This window comes from Python bivittatus, unplaced genomic scaffold, assembly GCF_059951505.1.
Source record: "Python bivittatus isolate LINGU-HERP-01145 unplaced genomic scaffold, Pbiv_v1 ctg000700_np1212, whole genome shotgun sequence".
Taxonomy (NCBI): domain Eukaryota; kingdom Metazoa; phylum Chordata; class Lepidosauria; order Squamata; family Pythonidae; genus Python; species Python bivittatus.
This window is the reverse complement of record NW_028277098.1, coordinates 17,623,255-17,638,975: the sequence shown is the minus strand read 5'-3', so window position 1 is coordinate 17,638,975 and position 15,721 is coordinate 17,623,255. Positions and strand designations below refer to the sequence as shown.

The window sequence follows — 15,721 nt, the reverse complement described above, 5'->3', positions numbered from 1 at the left end:
GCTGTACAGGTAGTCCTCACTTATCAATGATAATGGGAACTCTTTCATTAAACAACGCAGCTGTAAGGCACGACGTCACATGACTACACCGATTTTTGACAGCAGTTCCAGCAGTCCCAGTTGCTATTGTTAGGCAAATCCCACATGGTCACAGCGTCTGGCAGTCACATGATTGTCATTCTGGGACCTCCTGCCAGCTTCCCCATTGACTTTGCTTGTTGGAAGCTGGCAGTGAAGGTGACAAATGGTGATCACATGACCATGGGACACTGCGATGTCGTAATTGTGAGTGGTCATGAAGTGCTTGAATTGCAGTCACATGACTGCAGGGATGCTACAACTGCCACAACCATAACAATCCATTGTAAGTACCCGTCATTCAGCACCATTGTAACTCTGAATGGTCGCTGAACAAGTGTATGTTAAGCGATGACTACCTGTACAAGTTCAAGTTTTCCTTTTGTTTCTAACTTTTCCTCTGATCTTTCAGAGTGGGATCTGGAGCTTATGAACAAGTAGTGATAAAACGCTAGAAGAACTGGACTAAGTTGATGGATTTCCAGAATTTATTTCTCAATATTATCAAAGATGAGATCTTCTGAAAGCTGGCATACACTGGCCTGAATCTTATCAGTTTAGATTCTTTATATTGAAAATACCCTCTTCTAAAACCACCTATGATATAAGGGCAATTTTCCATCTTTTAGTATGTTGCTAATTTGTTGAAAAATTTGTTGATGGACTTGTTGCATTGTTCATATGTAAATCAAATTGCTTTTTTGGAAAGAGAAAAAATTCTATATAATTGAACATATATTGAAATCAGTTGTCAGTAAGTGGAAATGCCTTCAGTAGTGTTTCCTATAGGCAAATCAGAATAGGAAATGGGAAGTACTGATTCAAGGAAGTGTTTTGAGAAAGTAATACTTTTATAAATATGTGTAGCTTTAAAATGTAATATGCATTTCAGTAATGTGTTTTATTGTCACTTGAAAATGAGTGACTAACCCTAAGTTTAAGAGGATTTATGTGCATATTGTATTACTGTTTGAACAGTACTCAGAGTCAAGTAAGTGCTGTATTCTGAAAACTATATTTGAAAAGTGTAAGGTTGTATTGACTGACATTTGAGCTGTACCAAAATCATCACAGGTTTGAATGAGAACTCTGAGTTCATAGGATGATTTGCAGAGAAAGCTTGGAGAATAACATTTGAGAGTGCCTTGTTTCTAAGGAAAAGGGAGTTACAGACTATTTTATTAAGATTTAATAATAAATAATAAACAGCTATAAAGAGAAGCACTTTATAAAGTTTACTTCAGTCCATGTGAAATCCATTCTTTTAGTTGAATTTCTGACTTGGGCCCAACTTAAATCAGACAAATGATGTAATAGCAATTCCCTTAGTTTTTGTTGCATTATGTTTGCCAGTCATAAAGTACTGTAGCTGTATAGATCCATGCATGAAGGAAACACTTGCTAAATGCAACATCACCTGTGTAAAAACGTACATGGATGAGCGCTTTGCTCCTAGCACTGTCCAGTTTTAAATTGCTTTTTTCCATGCCTTCTTAAATAGGACTTATTTCAATGAGACTTACACAGAAGAAATATCCTGGTAGAACTGTGATGTATAAACATTTGTATAAACAAAACAATATAATTTGCCTATGCAACAATTTCAATGAAGCATTATCTGACAGCAGAAACATCACATTTTATTTTTGCAAACGGTATGAAAACTGCCAATAGTTTTGAACTGTATCAATAGTTGTTTAATAGCTGGTCTCATGTCTTTAAAAAACAGAAATTGTTATACCTTTAAAAACAACTTTAAATAAGCTAATTATAGGTATCTTATTTAATGTTTTCTTATTTTACTGTTTTCACGGTATCAGTGTTTCTTTTTGAAAAAATGAAAGTTATTTTTAGTTAAATGAAGGATTTTTAATGTTTGAAATACTGTTTTTATAAATGTCACAGCTTTTTTGTTGAAATCACATGTGTGAACTCTTAAAATAATACATTTCTTTATTATGGTACCCAAAAGTATTCTATTATGTTTCAACTCGTTCTAACTTGATTTTAAGTGGATTTTTTTTAAGCTGCTGTTAAAATAATGGAAAGAGAATGCACAAGGTTTATTTTGAAATACACTCTAATTTACTTTGAACTTTCTAGTAGGGTGGTTAAGTAAACTCACCTAAAATAGTGCTTGCATTTATTGAGGAATATTCTTAGTGCTGGAAAATAATTGATCTAGAGAAATAATAAATCCATACAAGAATGCACAGGTTAAAATCAATGACAGGGTCACGTACTCATAATGAGAAATTATCACTTTCAACCAAATATTCCACAGTGAATATGATTTGTACAGTCAAATGTAATATTAGTCCACATAAAGATATCCAATTTTGCTCCTTCTAGAAATAGTAGGAAGGGAATTTACCTCCTGCACTCAACATGTTGGTGGTAGCTCTTTTGATTCCATATGCTAATTCTATGTAATGATTCTTCTGTGTAAAGTTTGAACAAATATCATGCACTTTTATTAATTGTACCATTTTAATGAAGTGATTCCAGTACCATATGAGACATGGGAAATGACCTTCATATTTATATGGCATTAAATTTGTGTAAACTATATACTGATATGCTAATGTTTTTATTAAAATCAACATTTTTATCATAAAATACGTAATTGTAAAGTGAACTTACAAATTCAATAAAATTTGTCTTCAACTTCTATTGGTGTTATTTTTTGTTAATAATAATCATACAGAGATTTAAATATTCTTCCTGTATTTCTTCTTTATTCTTTTTTCCTAAAATAAAAATTCCAAAGAGAGCAGGTTACCTTTCCAGAAAGCAGCATGCAGAAAGAGGGGTTTTTAAATTAACTGCATCCCATTTTCAGTTTTATTTTTTTAAAAGCCACAAGCTTCCCCAAAGAACTGGCTTATTTGGGCCAATTGCTTTCCTTAGAATGCAAATTCCATTCAGGGGGTTCCATTCTCTTCTATTGGAACTTTTAAATCCCTTTGTTAAATCCCTAGTGCTAAAGGTAATATTGACCATATATTAATAATTCACTTCTTTGCTAAATATAGTGAGAATTAGTATATGATGAACTTGGAATGGAACCAATGCTTTTATTATTTTACTTTTTCATAAAAAATAGATAAGCTAAAGATGAGTTGGCTTATCTAGCCGCATTGCCTTCTCTTTTCTCATGAATATTAGTCTCTCTAATTTACTGGTCTAAATTAAAATCCAGAATTTAAAATTCCTGAAGCAAAAGAAAGCCCATGGATTTCTGCAGGAGCAGGGGAGAGGAAGGAAGAATGACGAAGTGTGTTTCAAGGCACCACAATGCAAATTCCACCCCTTTTAGTACATCCGTTGCAATGTTCCATGCATGTACATAAAGGATCGAGCTTGCATCACATTTCATCACTGACAAAACACCTCCGAGAGACCCCAGCTAATGAGACATCTCAGCCCCAACAATGACGTATTTTAGTAAAGAAGAATTAAGAAGACACAGTTAAGCAGAGCCTGGCAATGGGGAGAGGATGCCAAGACATATTTCTTCCTCTTAATCTATTAAATAACTTGGCTATCCAGCTTTAGAAAAAAGAAAAGCTACAGCCATGAAGCCAGACACTATGTGAGAGCTCTCCATTATATTATGTTGCATAATACACAACTCATTGGTAAGACATTTGAGGAGGGGGGGTAAAATAGCCCCTCCCAGTGCTTATGTTGATGTCACAGTTGATACAAGTACAAATGTGTGTCAGATGTTCTGTCTGGCCATTTTGTAGAGTCCATTTCAGAGTATAAGGTCTGAGGATGTGGATACTTGTAGCTATGTATGGCCTTTTGACCTCCTGTTCATTATGGCTGATTTCACTGACTTTATGTATTTATTAATCAATCAATCAATCATTTATCCAGATAAACATATTTATCTGGAATATAATACTGTAAATGCAGTAAATATTTGCAGGGACAGAGGCTGGATACTTTAACAATGGTAGCAGGTACACTTCTCAAGAAATCCACTCTAAGCCTTTTGATATTTAAAAGACTCATCCACTTCCTACTGTCTCTTTAGGTGAGACTCACCTGAAGGTGGTTAAAGTGCCCTTGGAATAAATTATCTGGATCTATTCCACTCCAGGTTTAGGCCTGGTCATTGGAGTGAGGAAGCACTGATTGCCCTGGTTGATGTCCTTTACAAGAAAAGACAGGGAAAGGCAACTTTCTTGGTTCTTGATCTCTCTGCAGCTTCTAATTTCCTGACTACTTCTGGGTGCTATGTGGCACAGTATTATGGAACTGAGGGAACTGATTCCAGTACCTTATGTTCTTACATATCCATTGTTATAGAGTCTGATATGGAATGGAACTTATGTTTGCTGAACCTTACCTGACTTTCTGTTAGATTTATGTTTGCCACATTTGCATGTCACATGCCATTAGAGTTTCTTGACAAAGCTAATTATGAATCACATATACTTGGCATGCTATTTCAGTTTATTTTGAGCATTTTCATTCTATAACATTTTGAAATCCTATGTGTTTTACCTATAAAAATGTTCACTAAATATACTGTCATGGGAAGTTTCCCTTGAAACCATGTTTGGTATCAGCTCTTCACAGGAGTATGGGGGGAGGGACAAAGATTGTACAAAATTAGCGTTACTGTCTAACAATATTTAGGAAAGCATGCCAGTTGCTATTTGTGGATGAATGTAATAGAACTGTTCACTGATACATTAGAAGAATAGCATAAGCACTTATATGCATCACTGCTGTGGGAATCATAGCAATATTTCAATACTATAGTTACATGAAAATCATACTTGTCAACAGAATGTACAAAGAGCAGTCTTTATACTTCTATGTATGAGGAGATGGGGATGAGGATATTCTATTGCAATGGAGAAAAAAAACTATTTGATACATAGCAGTTTAATGACATCAAAGTCAAGACTACACCTTACAACTAACAGTGTTTTAGAATCGGAAAAAAGAACTGGGGCAGGATCAGAAAACAAGGTCAATTTCTATCATTCCTGCAATGGTAGAATTGGAAGGTAGGATTGAAAATACCTGTATAGCTTTTCCCAGCTGCAAATCAATCACTATGTACACTTACTTGGAACTTTCAGAAACACACAACATCTAATTGACAAGTTATTATTGTATAACACAGAAACATTAAGACATTTGGGGAAAATGTTTAAAAGCACAATACATGATTACAGCTGGGTTTAGTTTGTTAAACGTACTTACATTTACCATACTTCAGTATTACTAGCACATACTTTAGTAGTATACTAATTGTTTTGAACTTTTGTACAGCAATCTATACATTTTAGTACAAAACTCCTTAAATTTTACTTTTTCTAGTACTAAAATTATGAAAACAATTTTTAAGCTTTTGTTCCAATAACATTCTTTTTTTGCTTTGTGGTTAGACTAACTTATTTTCACATGCATTCAAACGTACTCAGAACTATGTAGTGAAACTCATGGATGGGTAATCTGCACCCTTAGACCCATCACTGTGCTTCCAATTATTTTTAGCAAATTTGAAAAGCTGTATTGCTTACTTTGCTTTGAAATTATTATTTTCTGTTACACTTTTATGGAGGTTATGGGTCCCCCTCCTTAAGTGTTGCCTAGTATAACATCGCCTCACCCACTCTGTGGGCAAAGGCATCATGGGAACAGACTGCTTTCCTCAGCTGAAAAACAAAATCAAGTGCCGCCCTTGGACACTAAGAAGTTACTCAACCATCTATAATCCAATTTAATGTGAAAATGTAACACCTGATTATAGTGTTTAAGTCCATTTTTTTAACCAGCAATTACCAGCATTTCAATTACTAGACTCCTTATTCTGTTAATGACAGGAGCAGTTACTTTTAATTATTATCGCTATCCTGCTCTTCATCTTCATTTTCCATCTCAATCATCACCGCAGATCTATCATGGCTTAGTGTAATTTTGCCAGTTATGAGCTTATTAAGCGTTTCAAAGGTGCCACAAAGTTTATTCACTTTGGAAAAAGAAAAGATTTTTGCAAGAGGTACATAGATAATATTTCCCCTAGCCAGTGGCTGCATATTTTTACTATCAGCTTCAGAGAAAGAAAAATTGTCCAAATACTTCAGGAAACAAGATTGTTGAAATCCGGATTCTGTCCCAATAAGATCATCACAGTGCTTTTTATATTCAGATTTTCTGTAGTCCAGTTGTCTCCTTGCAATTATCTCTGCTGCTCGAACAACTTCATTGACCACTGCATTCTGCAAATACTTTTCATCTTTAAGGCTTGGATATATGACTTTGAAAACCTTTCTCATGAAGAAACAAAATCCATTTATATAGTACATCAAATGTTTAAAGACTTTGCCTATTTAGCTTTTTGCATTTTGAACTATACTCAGCTTTAAACTTTGTGGCAAGCTTACAGTACTTCAGAATCAAATTAAAAACAACTAATTATTCATAGTTTTCTGTGTAGACACCCTTCCCACCTTAAATGCACAATGGGTACAGTTTCTTCCTCAGAGTTCTTACTCTTCTTCAATTGGAAAAACATTACAGATTACACTGATTCTTCTTTTTTTTAGTGCCTACTGTCATATTTCTCCATTCTCCTTGCGCATTTTTATCCATTTTTTAAAATTCTTATTTACCCTTTGGCATTGGTCTGCCTTTGAGAACCATTTGACTGACTTCATGGCTTATGGCCTTGAGGTCTTCTTTTTGAAAGTATTCAAGCTGTGGGATTAAACCAACCTTTCCCAACATCTTGCCCTCTAAATGCACTGTAACCACAGTTCCCAGCCAGCATAGCCAATCCTCTTAACATATGACCAATAACATTTCCAAGACAATGACTATAATCATTACACTATACTGAAATGTTCCTTAACGTAGACGTCTTCATACAGGAGTAGGCAGCTACTTGGTAAGAGCTATAATTTAGCCCTCCAAACTTCCAGTGGTGCAGCAATATCACTGTATGGAACAAGGCCTAAAAATCTGATCCATTTTATGTTTTCTTGGAGACCCTTAATGAGTAGCTAGAAGTGTTTAGCCTCATGGAAGCCTTATTCTCCCATTCTCACCCTTAAAATGCCTAACTCCTCTCTTACAACTTATTGTGCCACCTAAAATTATTAATTTTGTCACCAAATAGAGTATGGGAGAGACACATGTAGCCTGGGGGTTCCCACTGCTATCAAGTTCTATTTATGATGCATTGTTACACCCAACACTGAGTTCCTGTTCTTTTGGCTCTTTTTAAGGAAGGCAACTTTTTCCCTAAATAGGTAGTCCTCACTTAACAACCATAATAGGGATTGGAAAATTGGTCATTAAGCACAACAGTCATTAAGCAAGTACCACGTGACCAGATCCGATTTTACAACCATTTTTACAACAGTCATTAAGCAAATCACATGGTCATTAAGCAAATCCAGCTTCCCCAATGGACTTTTTTTTAAGAGGAATTCGCTTAACAACCACGCGATCTACTTAACAACCATGGTGATTCATTTAACCATCGTAATAAAGGTCACAAATCATGATCATGTGACTGTGGGGGTGCGATGGTCATAAGTGCGAGTACAGGTCGTAAAACATTTTTTCCAAGGCTGTCGTAACTTCAAACCATCGTTAAATGGGCATGCTATTTGGTGAATGGCAGGAGCCCCATTCTCGCAGTGATTCAGAAGACCTCATTCTCCAAATCACACACCCCATTCCTTCTCCAAAAAGCACACCCGTTCTCACAAGTCGTGGAGAAAACCAGAAGGTTCCTGAAGGATCACAAAAATGGGGCATGCTATTTGGAGAAGGAATGGGGGGTGTGATTTGGAAAAGGAATGGCCTGAGCGGCTTAGAGAATGGTGCGAGCGGCCCAGGGAAGAAGGCCTAGCATGGCCAGCTGCTCCCTTGCATACAGTAGGGTCAGGCGGGGCCTGCCTTGTCAGCACCGGGAAGAAAACGGCAAAGGTCAGCTGGATGCGGCAGAGCCTGTGGAATGCAGGGCAGCAGGAGCAACTGGGGCTTTGCACAATGGTGCTGGGGTGACTGGCCTTAGTTTGGGGCTTGAGGCGGCATTTCTCAGTGGCAGCAGTGGCTCTGGGGCTGAAGTAGATGCCTGGGGCAGTGGCAGCTGGCTGAGATTACTGAAGGCCCTGGGCCTCTACTTCAACCCCAGCACTGCCACTGAGTGCTGCTGTGCAGGGCAGCCAAAAAGGCATAGATGGTGGAGGGAGATAGGCAGGTGGGGGGAGTGGCAGCACCCCTGCAGTCGTAAGCACTGCTGGGCCAGGCTGGGGCAGCTGAGGCTTCCCAGGGCACAGTAGCTTTTCACCATGCTGCTGGGCTCGGCTGGGGAGGCTGAGGCTTTGTGCTGCACTGCAGCACCCCCCAACTTGTGAACAGGCTGCACCAGGCCTCCCAGAGCCTACCCCACCCCTCTGTGGCACCCCCCCACTCCTTACCTGGGACTCCCTCCACTTAATGACTCGCAATTTTTGGTTATCGATGGCAACCAGGAGTGCCGGGATTGCGGTCACTAAGCAGTGGTGGTCACATGATGATTCGCTTTACAACTGCATCACTTAGCGATGGAAATTCCAGTCCCAATTGTGGTCGTTAAGTGAGGACTACCTGCAATTGTTTTATCAACTAGCTTTCTTCTCATAATTTATTCATTTAAGCATTACTTGGATTAAAATAATTAATTTTAAATAAGACAGCAGCTGACTTTCCTACTCTACCTTATTAATTGTTGCTCCATGAAAAACCAAGTTCAGAGTGAGCTACTGAACATAAGACTTAGACTCAAATTCAAACTCATGCTATTGGGAACATTAGCACCAGTGCATAATTTTTTTTAAATGTAGTGTAGGTAGTAATCTTATTCCTTCCAAATGTTTTTAGTTTAAATTATATAAGAATAACAGTAGTTCTTAAACTCCAGTTGACAGGTCTGAATGGTTTTCCATACTCTTACTTCCTCAATCACAAAACACATTTATTTGAAGACAACCTGAAATCAATAGAACTTCTTTTCCAATAAATATTTTAACATTTATAGCTACTCTAACCCAAAGTGCATTTGACATTAAAGAGGCAGAAGCCCAGTATTTTAACTCCTGTTATAATGACATAATTAAAAGATACATCTTTCCAGAATTGTTCCTTGAAATCAAAACTGACTCACTTTATAGAAGCGAAAGATCTACTTACAGTTTTATAAACACTTCTCTGATATTTCTCAAATCTCTCAGGCTTGACATTTCTTAGGTTTTTTCTTACAAACACACCAATTTGTGTACAAAATCCAACATCTTTCCCACAAGGCGGCGCTCCTACTCCAGTAAACTCTACTGTATAATCATAACGAGCAGCAGCATCAAGAGCCCTAGGTTTGTGAGAAAACAAAAATCAAGAAATTTCAAGGGATTTATTGTAACAAACAAGTATGTCACACATTCTAATTTTCTCTATCTACTCTTACATGCTTACAGTATGGAAATATTTCAACTGTACCTAGAGAACAAGAACAGAGCCCAATAGAACAAATCATTTTGTTTACTTGGAGTGTCACAACAATACATGATCAGGCTTATGAAAACAGGTCACAAAGGAAAACAGGTCACAAAGGAAAAATGGGTAAGGCGTTCTGGTGGGAAGGGCAATCCATCCCTCCTTTTCCATTATCACTGCTATGTGAATGTACCGGATATAGAAGTGATGGAGACAGCAGTGGCTACTGGAAATAAAGCTACCATTGTACCATGCTTCACACATGCAAAACTAGTAAGCAAAAAATTGTCTCTCCAGTTCTGGAGTGCCTCTTTTTGTTTTGTTTAACCACATGTATTTGGAAGTAAATAGGGGCTGCAGTCAACAACTGTTAATTCTGTAACCTCAAAAAGAGAAGGGCAGCAACTTCCAGAAAAATATGGCCCAGTCTCTTCTTCATACAGTTAAACATGCGGCAAACAGCTAAAACCACAACCCCGCCAGGATAGTGAACAGGCTTTCATAGATAAAAGAAAATTGTGGTATTGTGAACTAGATGCACCTAGGAGCTATGATGAGGCAAGAGTAATTCAAGAGCTATGAGACAGTATTTCCGTATATTACCAGAAAATCCCATTTATTTCTATGAGAAAAGTTAAGATGATAAATTGTACTCGTCTACGTGTCTTTTAAAAATCTGGGTTCCCACAAATATATAGAGTGAATGTGATTGGCCTGCTATATCATTTTCCACTTGCTTTCCATACATTGGGGTTGTTGTTAAATCAACTAGATAGGGTAATCCAAAATACACAACACTGTCTACCCTATGGCTATACTTTTTTTTTTTTTTTTACTGTCACCATTTCAAAAATGTTTATAAGTACAGCATATACAATTGGTCTGATCTGATGTTCATTGTCTCCTGCTTCATTTCTAGTCTCAATTCAAAGTGCTGGTGTTAACTTATAAACTACATTATCTCATGGGACTAAATTATTGGAAGAAATGTTTTTTTCTATACATTCCTACTCATGCACTGTCATCTTTTGAGATCTAGGGCAGGTAGCACTTCCTGACTTTAGAACACCCTCTCAAGTGAAATACATGTAAGTATATACTATTTCTCTTTCTAGCACTAGGCAATGACCTTATAATTCTCCCAGACCTTTACTATAATATTTCAATATTTTAAATTTATGCATTGCAAAAAACTGTTTAATTAATTTGGCTGCTGTTAGGCTTTGATGGTTTGTATCTTTATTAGTATTACTTCAATGTCCTTTTTCATATCCATGATTTAAAGTGATATAAGCCTGGGAAAACATGGTTAAGGGTAGCATATACATTTTTAAAATAAAATAAATTAACAGCAAGGAAGAAGAGAGACTTTCCATACATTCAGAATTATAAAAGCTATTAAAAGCTGTTTCATTTTATTGCAATTTATTTTTATGTTAAAATATCTACCATTGTTCTTTATTCTTTCATAATAAAACATATAAAAGATTGAATGAACTTACCAGTTCTGAAATTGTGCTCGGTTCCATTCAAATTTATGATCTGGATGTCTAAATAATGATACAGTTTGAAGTAAATAATTGAACTCTGAGTTTGGTGTGCTAATTACAATCATGGCTGGAGACATGAAACCAAATACTACTTCTGGAAATTTCTCCAAATCTTGTGCCTCTAGGTGTTCTATTCTGAAAACACAAAGTTGTAATGAAGAATTTTTTACTTCCCAGATCAAGTGAACATATTTACTTTAATAATGTGACAGGACTTCACTGTAATTGTTATGATGAGCTAAAGGCAGAGACCGGAACTGAAGCTGATCATCCATATTCAAATTTTGGAGACAGCAGGAAAGTCAATGGCACAGGAGAGAAACCAGATTCTTTCTGGGAGGTTTTAGAGAAGGCAGTCAGGATAGGATCACTGTCCCGCTTGCCCTGAATCACAAATTAACTTTAATATACTGCACTGCGAGTATAAAAATTGGGTTGTCAGCTTCTTTAACTTTCCACAGTATTATTTATGCTGTTCTATTGTTTAAGAAATTAAAAAACTAAAAGGGGACATTCCTTTTTTATGAGACTTTGCTAAGAACCAGGAAATATAAAGTTATAAATATATTAAGAAAAGCAGTGTGTTTTTAGTAAACTGAGTTTGATTTTTAAACATTCATCACATAATATGACCTCAAAGGAATACCTACAATTCAATGCATGTTACCAAATCAAAGCCCAGCATACAGGGATCTTTGTGAGCAACAGAACCCTGAAGGAGGGTAACTGTCAGTGGTCTTTCACTTGGCTGAAGATAGTCACTAGGAAGGGGAGACAGCGTATGCCTGAAAGCAAAGAAATTGTACAGGATGAAAGCACTATTTTGTCTGTACATTTACCCTTTTCACTCTGTGTGTCCTGTGCATCGTGAATGTATAATTCAGCTCAAGTCATTCAACATGAAAGAGGACTGTGCAAGTACAAGATGCTTGAGTTTTAATATACTCCTCTATCCAGCACATTGTGGGTACAATCTGGATAATGTCTGACTGGTTTATGAATGATACGGATACTGATTCTTTGGACACCGACAGATCTTCTTGCTCTACTCCCCATATTCCTTTTTGTGACATATGTTGGACTAATAATATATTGAATAAAACATTCTTAATTTGTGGACAGTTAATAGATTTAATATGGCATAATGTTTTGTGACTATTGTCCATCTGAATATTTTCCTGAGAGGAACGAGGAATGATAGCATGTTTTCCTTATTCATTAAAGATTGTAACATGAGGAAAGATGCCAAAAACAGTATGTCAAGAAAGCACAATTGTTTATATATTACTTTCTGATTTCACTGTGCTGGAGATCTTAATAGCAATGAAAAGCATACCAGTTTATCCATGTGAGAAAGTTCAGAGACAAATGACTACATTCTTTCCTCCTCCCTCAAACTCCAAAATGCTATAATCAACAACTCTCAGTTAGGCACTGACCTATCATATCCATATTTTTTAAGAATGCTTCAGAAATGGAAAATAAAACTCCTTATGTTTCATTCTCCTCCTTCTTAGGCAATATATATATATATATATATATATATATATATATATATGTGTGTGTGTGTGTGTGTGTGTGTGTGTGTATGTATGTATGTATGTATATGTGTGTGTGTATATATATATATATATATATATATAGAGAGAGAGAGAGAGAGAGAGAGAGAGAGAGAGAGAGAGAGAGAGAGAGAATGAAAATTGTTTGGGCACAACACATCGCTTTCACGAAAGAAAAATAAACTTATACTTTCAACTTACATTTTTTCCTTCATCACCTCTTCACTGATATCTAGCCCAACGAGCACTTCAATACAATTGCAGAATTTCAGCATCCAGAGTAGTCTACAATCAGCACATCCCAAATCTGCCACCTGTTAATGTGAATTGGATACAATTCCTAATATCACATATAAGGCTTGTTTGACAGCCTTACGTAATGAAAATGAATGCTGATTTAACACTAGGCTTGATTAGAGTTAGCCATATGGTGACAGAGGATTGTAATCTACCAGCACTGGAAAAAAAATACTGTAATATTTTGAAGGGGGCAATATCTCATTGCTACTTACATTTATACAGAAATCATATGCAAAGATCACCATGCATATATTGGCAGAAGCCATAAATAAAACACTGCACGCATACATGGATCCTGAAAATTAATCTTGCGTATACAAAACCAGATCAAATAACTCTAATTTGACAGGTTCACACATCCCACTGCGCAATTATTGTTTTAACCCTGATTAACCAAGTAACCCATATTAGGCCATTAACTGTAATGTGGCTTGCTTGTTTTTAGCTTAGTAGGCTGTACAAGTACAGCTTCTGTGAATTCTAAAAACATTCTTTTTCGCTTTGCAGGTTATGTGAATGGACTCAGCTGTGGCTTTTCAGTAAGCTATGATCAGGCCAACAACAGTGTATTTGTGACTTCAGACAATATCATTTAATTACTATTCTTTGTTTTTCTGATCTGTTGAGAGTTGAGTAAGAGTCTTTACTGTTTTACTGAGAATGCTTTTTCGCAGCATCTGCTTGAATAACCATAATATTTAAAATGTACATCCATCTGTACTGTGGTTCCCAAACTGTGCACCACAGTGTCTGGGGAACCACAGCAGGATATTTTACTAAACGGAACTGTCCTAACTGCCCTGGGGGCTCTGTAGTGCATAGTTTGGGAACTGCTAGGGGTGCCATAAACCAAGGAAGTTTGGGAATCTCTACCTTAATGTAAAAAATACTAAATACTAAAAAATACTAAAGCTTATACTACATATTATTCATGACGAGTACATAAATCATCCCCTATGTCAGTTGTTTGGAGTCTCCCTCCACCATTACAATTCCTAATTCAATTTTTTTAAACTGTGCTATATCACAGCAAGGTAATACCTTTAAGGATAAGAGTTCTAATGCAGTCGGCCATATTGGAAAAAATCGTACTAAGAAACATACTAACCTTTTTAGGTTTATGTTTATTCACCAACTGCTTAATAAAGTGGTAGCGTTGCTTATACAGTGGTGGTGTAAATGTAATCATCTTCACAAGATCATCTGTCTTCATTGTTACATCCATATTCAAAGAACAGGATTACTTAAATGCTATATTCTCAGAAACAAAGATCAGGATTACTTAAATGCTATATTCTCAGAAACTCTTTTGTAGACTGGGATCTGATTATATTTCATGGCTATACAAATTAAATACATCTATATTTATTTCACATTCTTTTTTTCTGTAGAATTAATCTGAAACTCTTGATATAAATCAGCTTTGAGCTTGTGGTGTAACATTGTTTATACATGTACTGAAGTAATTCCTTTTATTTTTAATAAAGTTTAATATAAGGAGGACTGAAATTGTCATTCTCCAAGATGCTCTGTATCTATTTATGCTATCATCTACAGCTTATTTGCTTTCTTTACTGATCTTTGGACAGCATTTTATACAATTGATATAAAACTTCTTTGGAGTGATTTGACAAGATGGGAACACTGGTTCTCATCTTCTGCATCTAGTTAGGCCTTTTATTCTAAAGGTAAGGTTTTTTCTTCATGGTATCCTCTCTAAACCAATTGTCAACCAACATAAAGATAAAACAAGACTGTGTTTTGGACATTTTTTTCTTTTTAATTACTCTATTAATGATCTGGTTCATGAACTAAGTGAACTATACAATATTTCTTTCCTCCCTCTATTTGAGAAAGGAAGATTTCACTTTGGCCTATGCAGAAGATATGGTTTTGTTTACTTAAACTCAGAGAGTCTTTAGATTACATATGAGCCAGTTAGTTTGACAGCCAGAATAACAACTTGATAATTATGATAAATCCAGAGTGACTGTGTTTAAAGATAAAATGCCAAAACGGCCAAAATGAAACTGAACGAATTTCCTCATATTGCTATCTTGGAATTTTCAATCGTTTAGGTTGGTGGAAAGTGCTAAAACTAAAGGCCTTAGATTCTCGATCACAGAAACAGAGTGGTGTCCCCTATTCTCAAGGTAGTGAAGGGGTTAGGGTTAGGGTTCTCAGGAAAGGGGTGAAATCCTGGCTGTGCCAGAAGACCTAGGGGCCAGATGGGGGCTCGCACCAGTGGAGGTGGCTTATGGGGTGATTGACAAGGCTGTATACTGTCACCCTGCTTATTTAACTTATATGCAGAGTACATCATGAGAAATGCCAGGCTGGAAGAATCACAAGCCGGAATTAAGATTGCAGGGAGAATCATCAACAACCTCAGATATGCGGATGATACCACCCTAATGGCAGAAAGTGAAGAAGAACTAAAGAGCCTCTTGATGAGGGTGAAAGAGGAGAGTGCGAAAGCTGGCTTGAAACTCAACATTAAAAAAACTAAGATCATGGCATCCGGACCCATCAATTCCTGGCAAATAGAAGGGGTAGAAATAGAAGCAGTAACAGACTTCATTTATTTGGGCTCCAAGATCACCGCAGATGGAGACTGCAGCCATGAAATTAAAAGACGCTTGCTCCTTGGGAGGAAAGCTATGGCAAGCCTAGATAGCATATTAAAAAGCAGAGACGTCACCTTGCCGACAAAGATCCGCATAG

At 36.5% G+C, this 15,721-nt stretch overlaps 2 protein-coding genes across 3 annotated transcripts in view; one reads left to right on the top strand and one right to left on the bottom strand.

The window, feature by feature from the left end:
* The window catches only part of EEIG2 (EEIG family member 2), a 37,382-nt gene extending 34,676 nt beyond the window's left edge, over nucleotides 1–2,706 (top strand). Inside the window, exon 11 of the mRNA XM_007431545.3 lies at nucleotides 491–2,706. Within this exon, the coding sequence (XP_007431607.3) occupies nucleotides 491–533 (43 nt within the window). The 3' untranslated portion in view covers nucleotides 534–2,706. The remainder of the gene's footprint in view (nucleotides 1–490) is intronic.
* A 185-nt stretch (nucleotides 2,707–2,891) lies between these two features.
* HENMT1 (HEN methyltransferase 1) lies at nucleotides 2,892–15,518 on the bottom strand. Of its 2 annotated transcripts, XM_007431546.4 has the most exons (6): nucleotides 14,106–15,511; nucleotides 12,899–13,011; nucleotides 11,789–11,923; nucleotides 11,091–11,273; nucleotides 9,289–9,463; nucleotides 2,892–6,374 (listed from the first exon to the last, which is right to left on the bottom strand). In XM_007431546.4, the coding sequence occupies exons 1-6, from the start codon at nucleotides 14,220–14,222 to the stop codon at nucleotides 5,943–5,945; spliced, it is 1,155 nt and encodes a 384-aa protein (XP_007431608.4). In that variant the 5' UTR covers nucleotides 14,223–15,511; the 3' UTR covers nucleotides 2,892–5,942. The 2 variants fall into 2 exon arrangements, with proteins under 2 accessions (XP_007431608.4, XP_088010716.1); XM_088154590.1 differs by lacking the exon at nucleotides 11,789–11,923 and having other exon boundaries at nucleotides 14,106–15,518.
* Nucleotides 15,519–15,721: the final 203 nt, after the last annotated feature.

What these genes read in the sequence shown, in the direction of transcription:
- HENMT1 (XM_007431546.4), bottom strand. Translation starts at nt 14,222, where the DNA reads ATGGATGTAACAATGAAGACAGATGATCTTGTGAAGATGATTACATTT. An exon ending in ATAAACATAAACCTAAAAAG is followed by an intron (nt 13,012 to 14,105) that starts GTTAGTATGTTT and finishes TCACATTAACAG; the next exon opens with GTGGCAGATTTGGGATGTGC. An exon ending in AGAGAAGTGTTTATAAAACT is followed by an intron (nt 6,375 to 9,288) that starts GTAAGTAGATCT and finishes TTCATGAGAAAG; the next exon opens with GTTTTCAAAGTCATATATCC.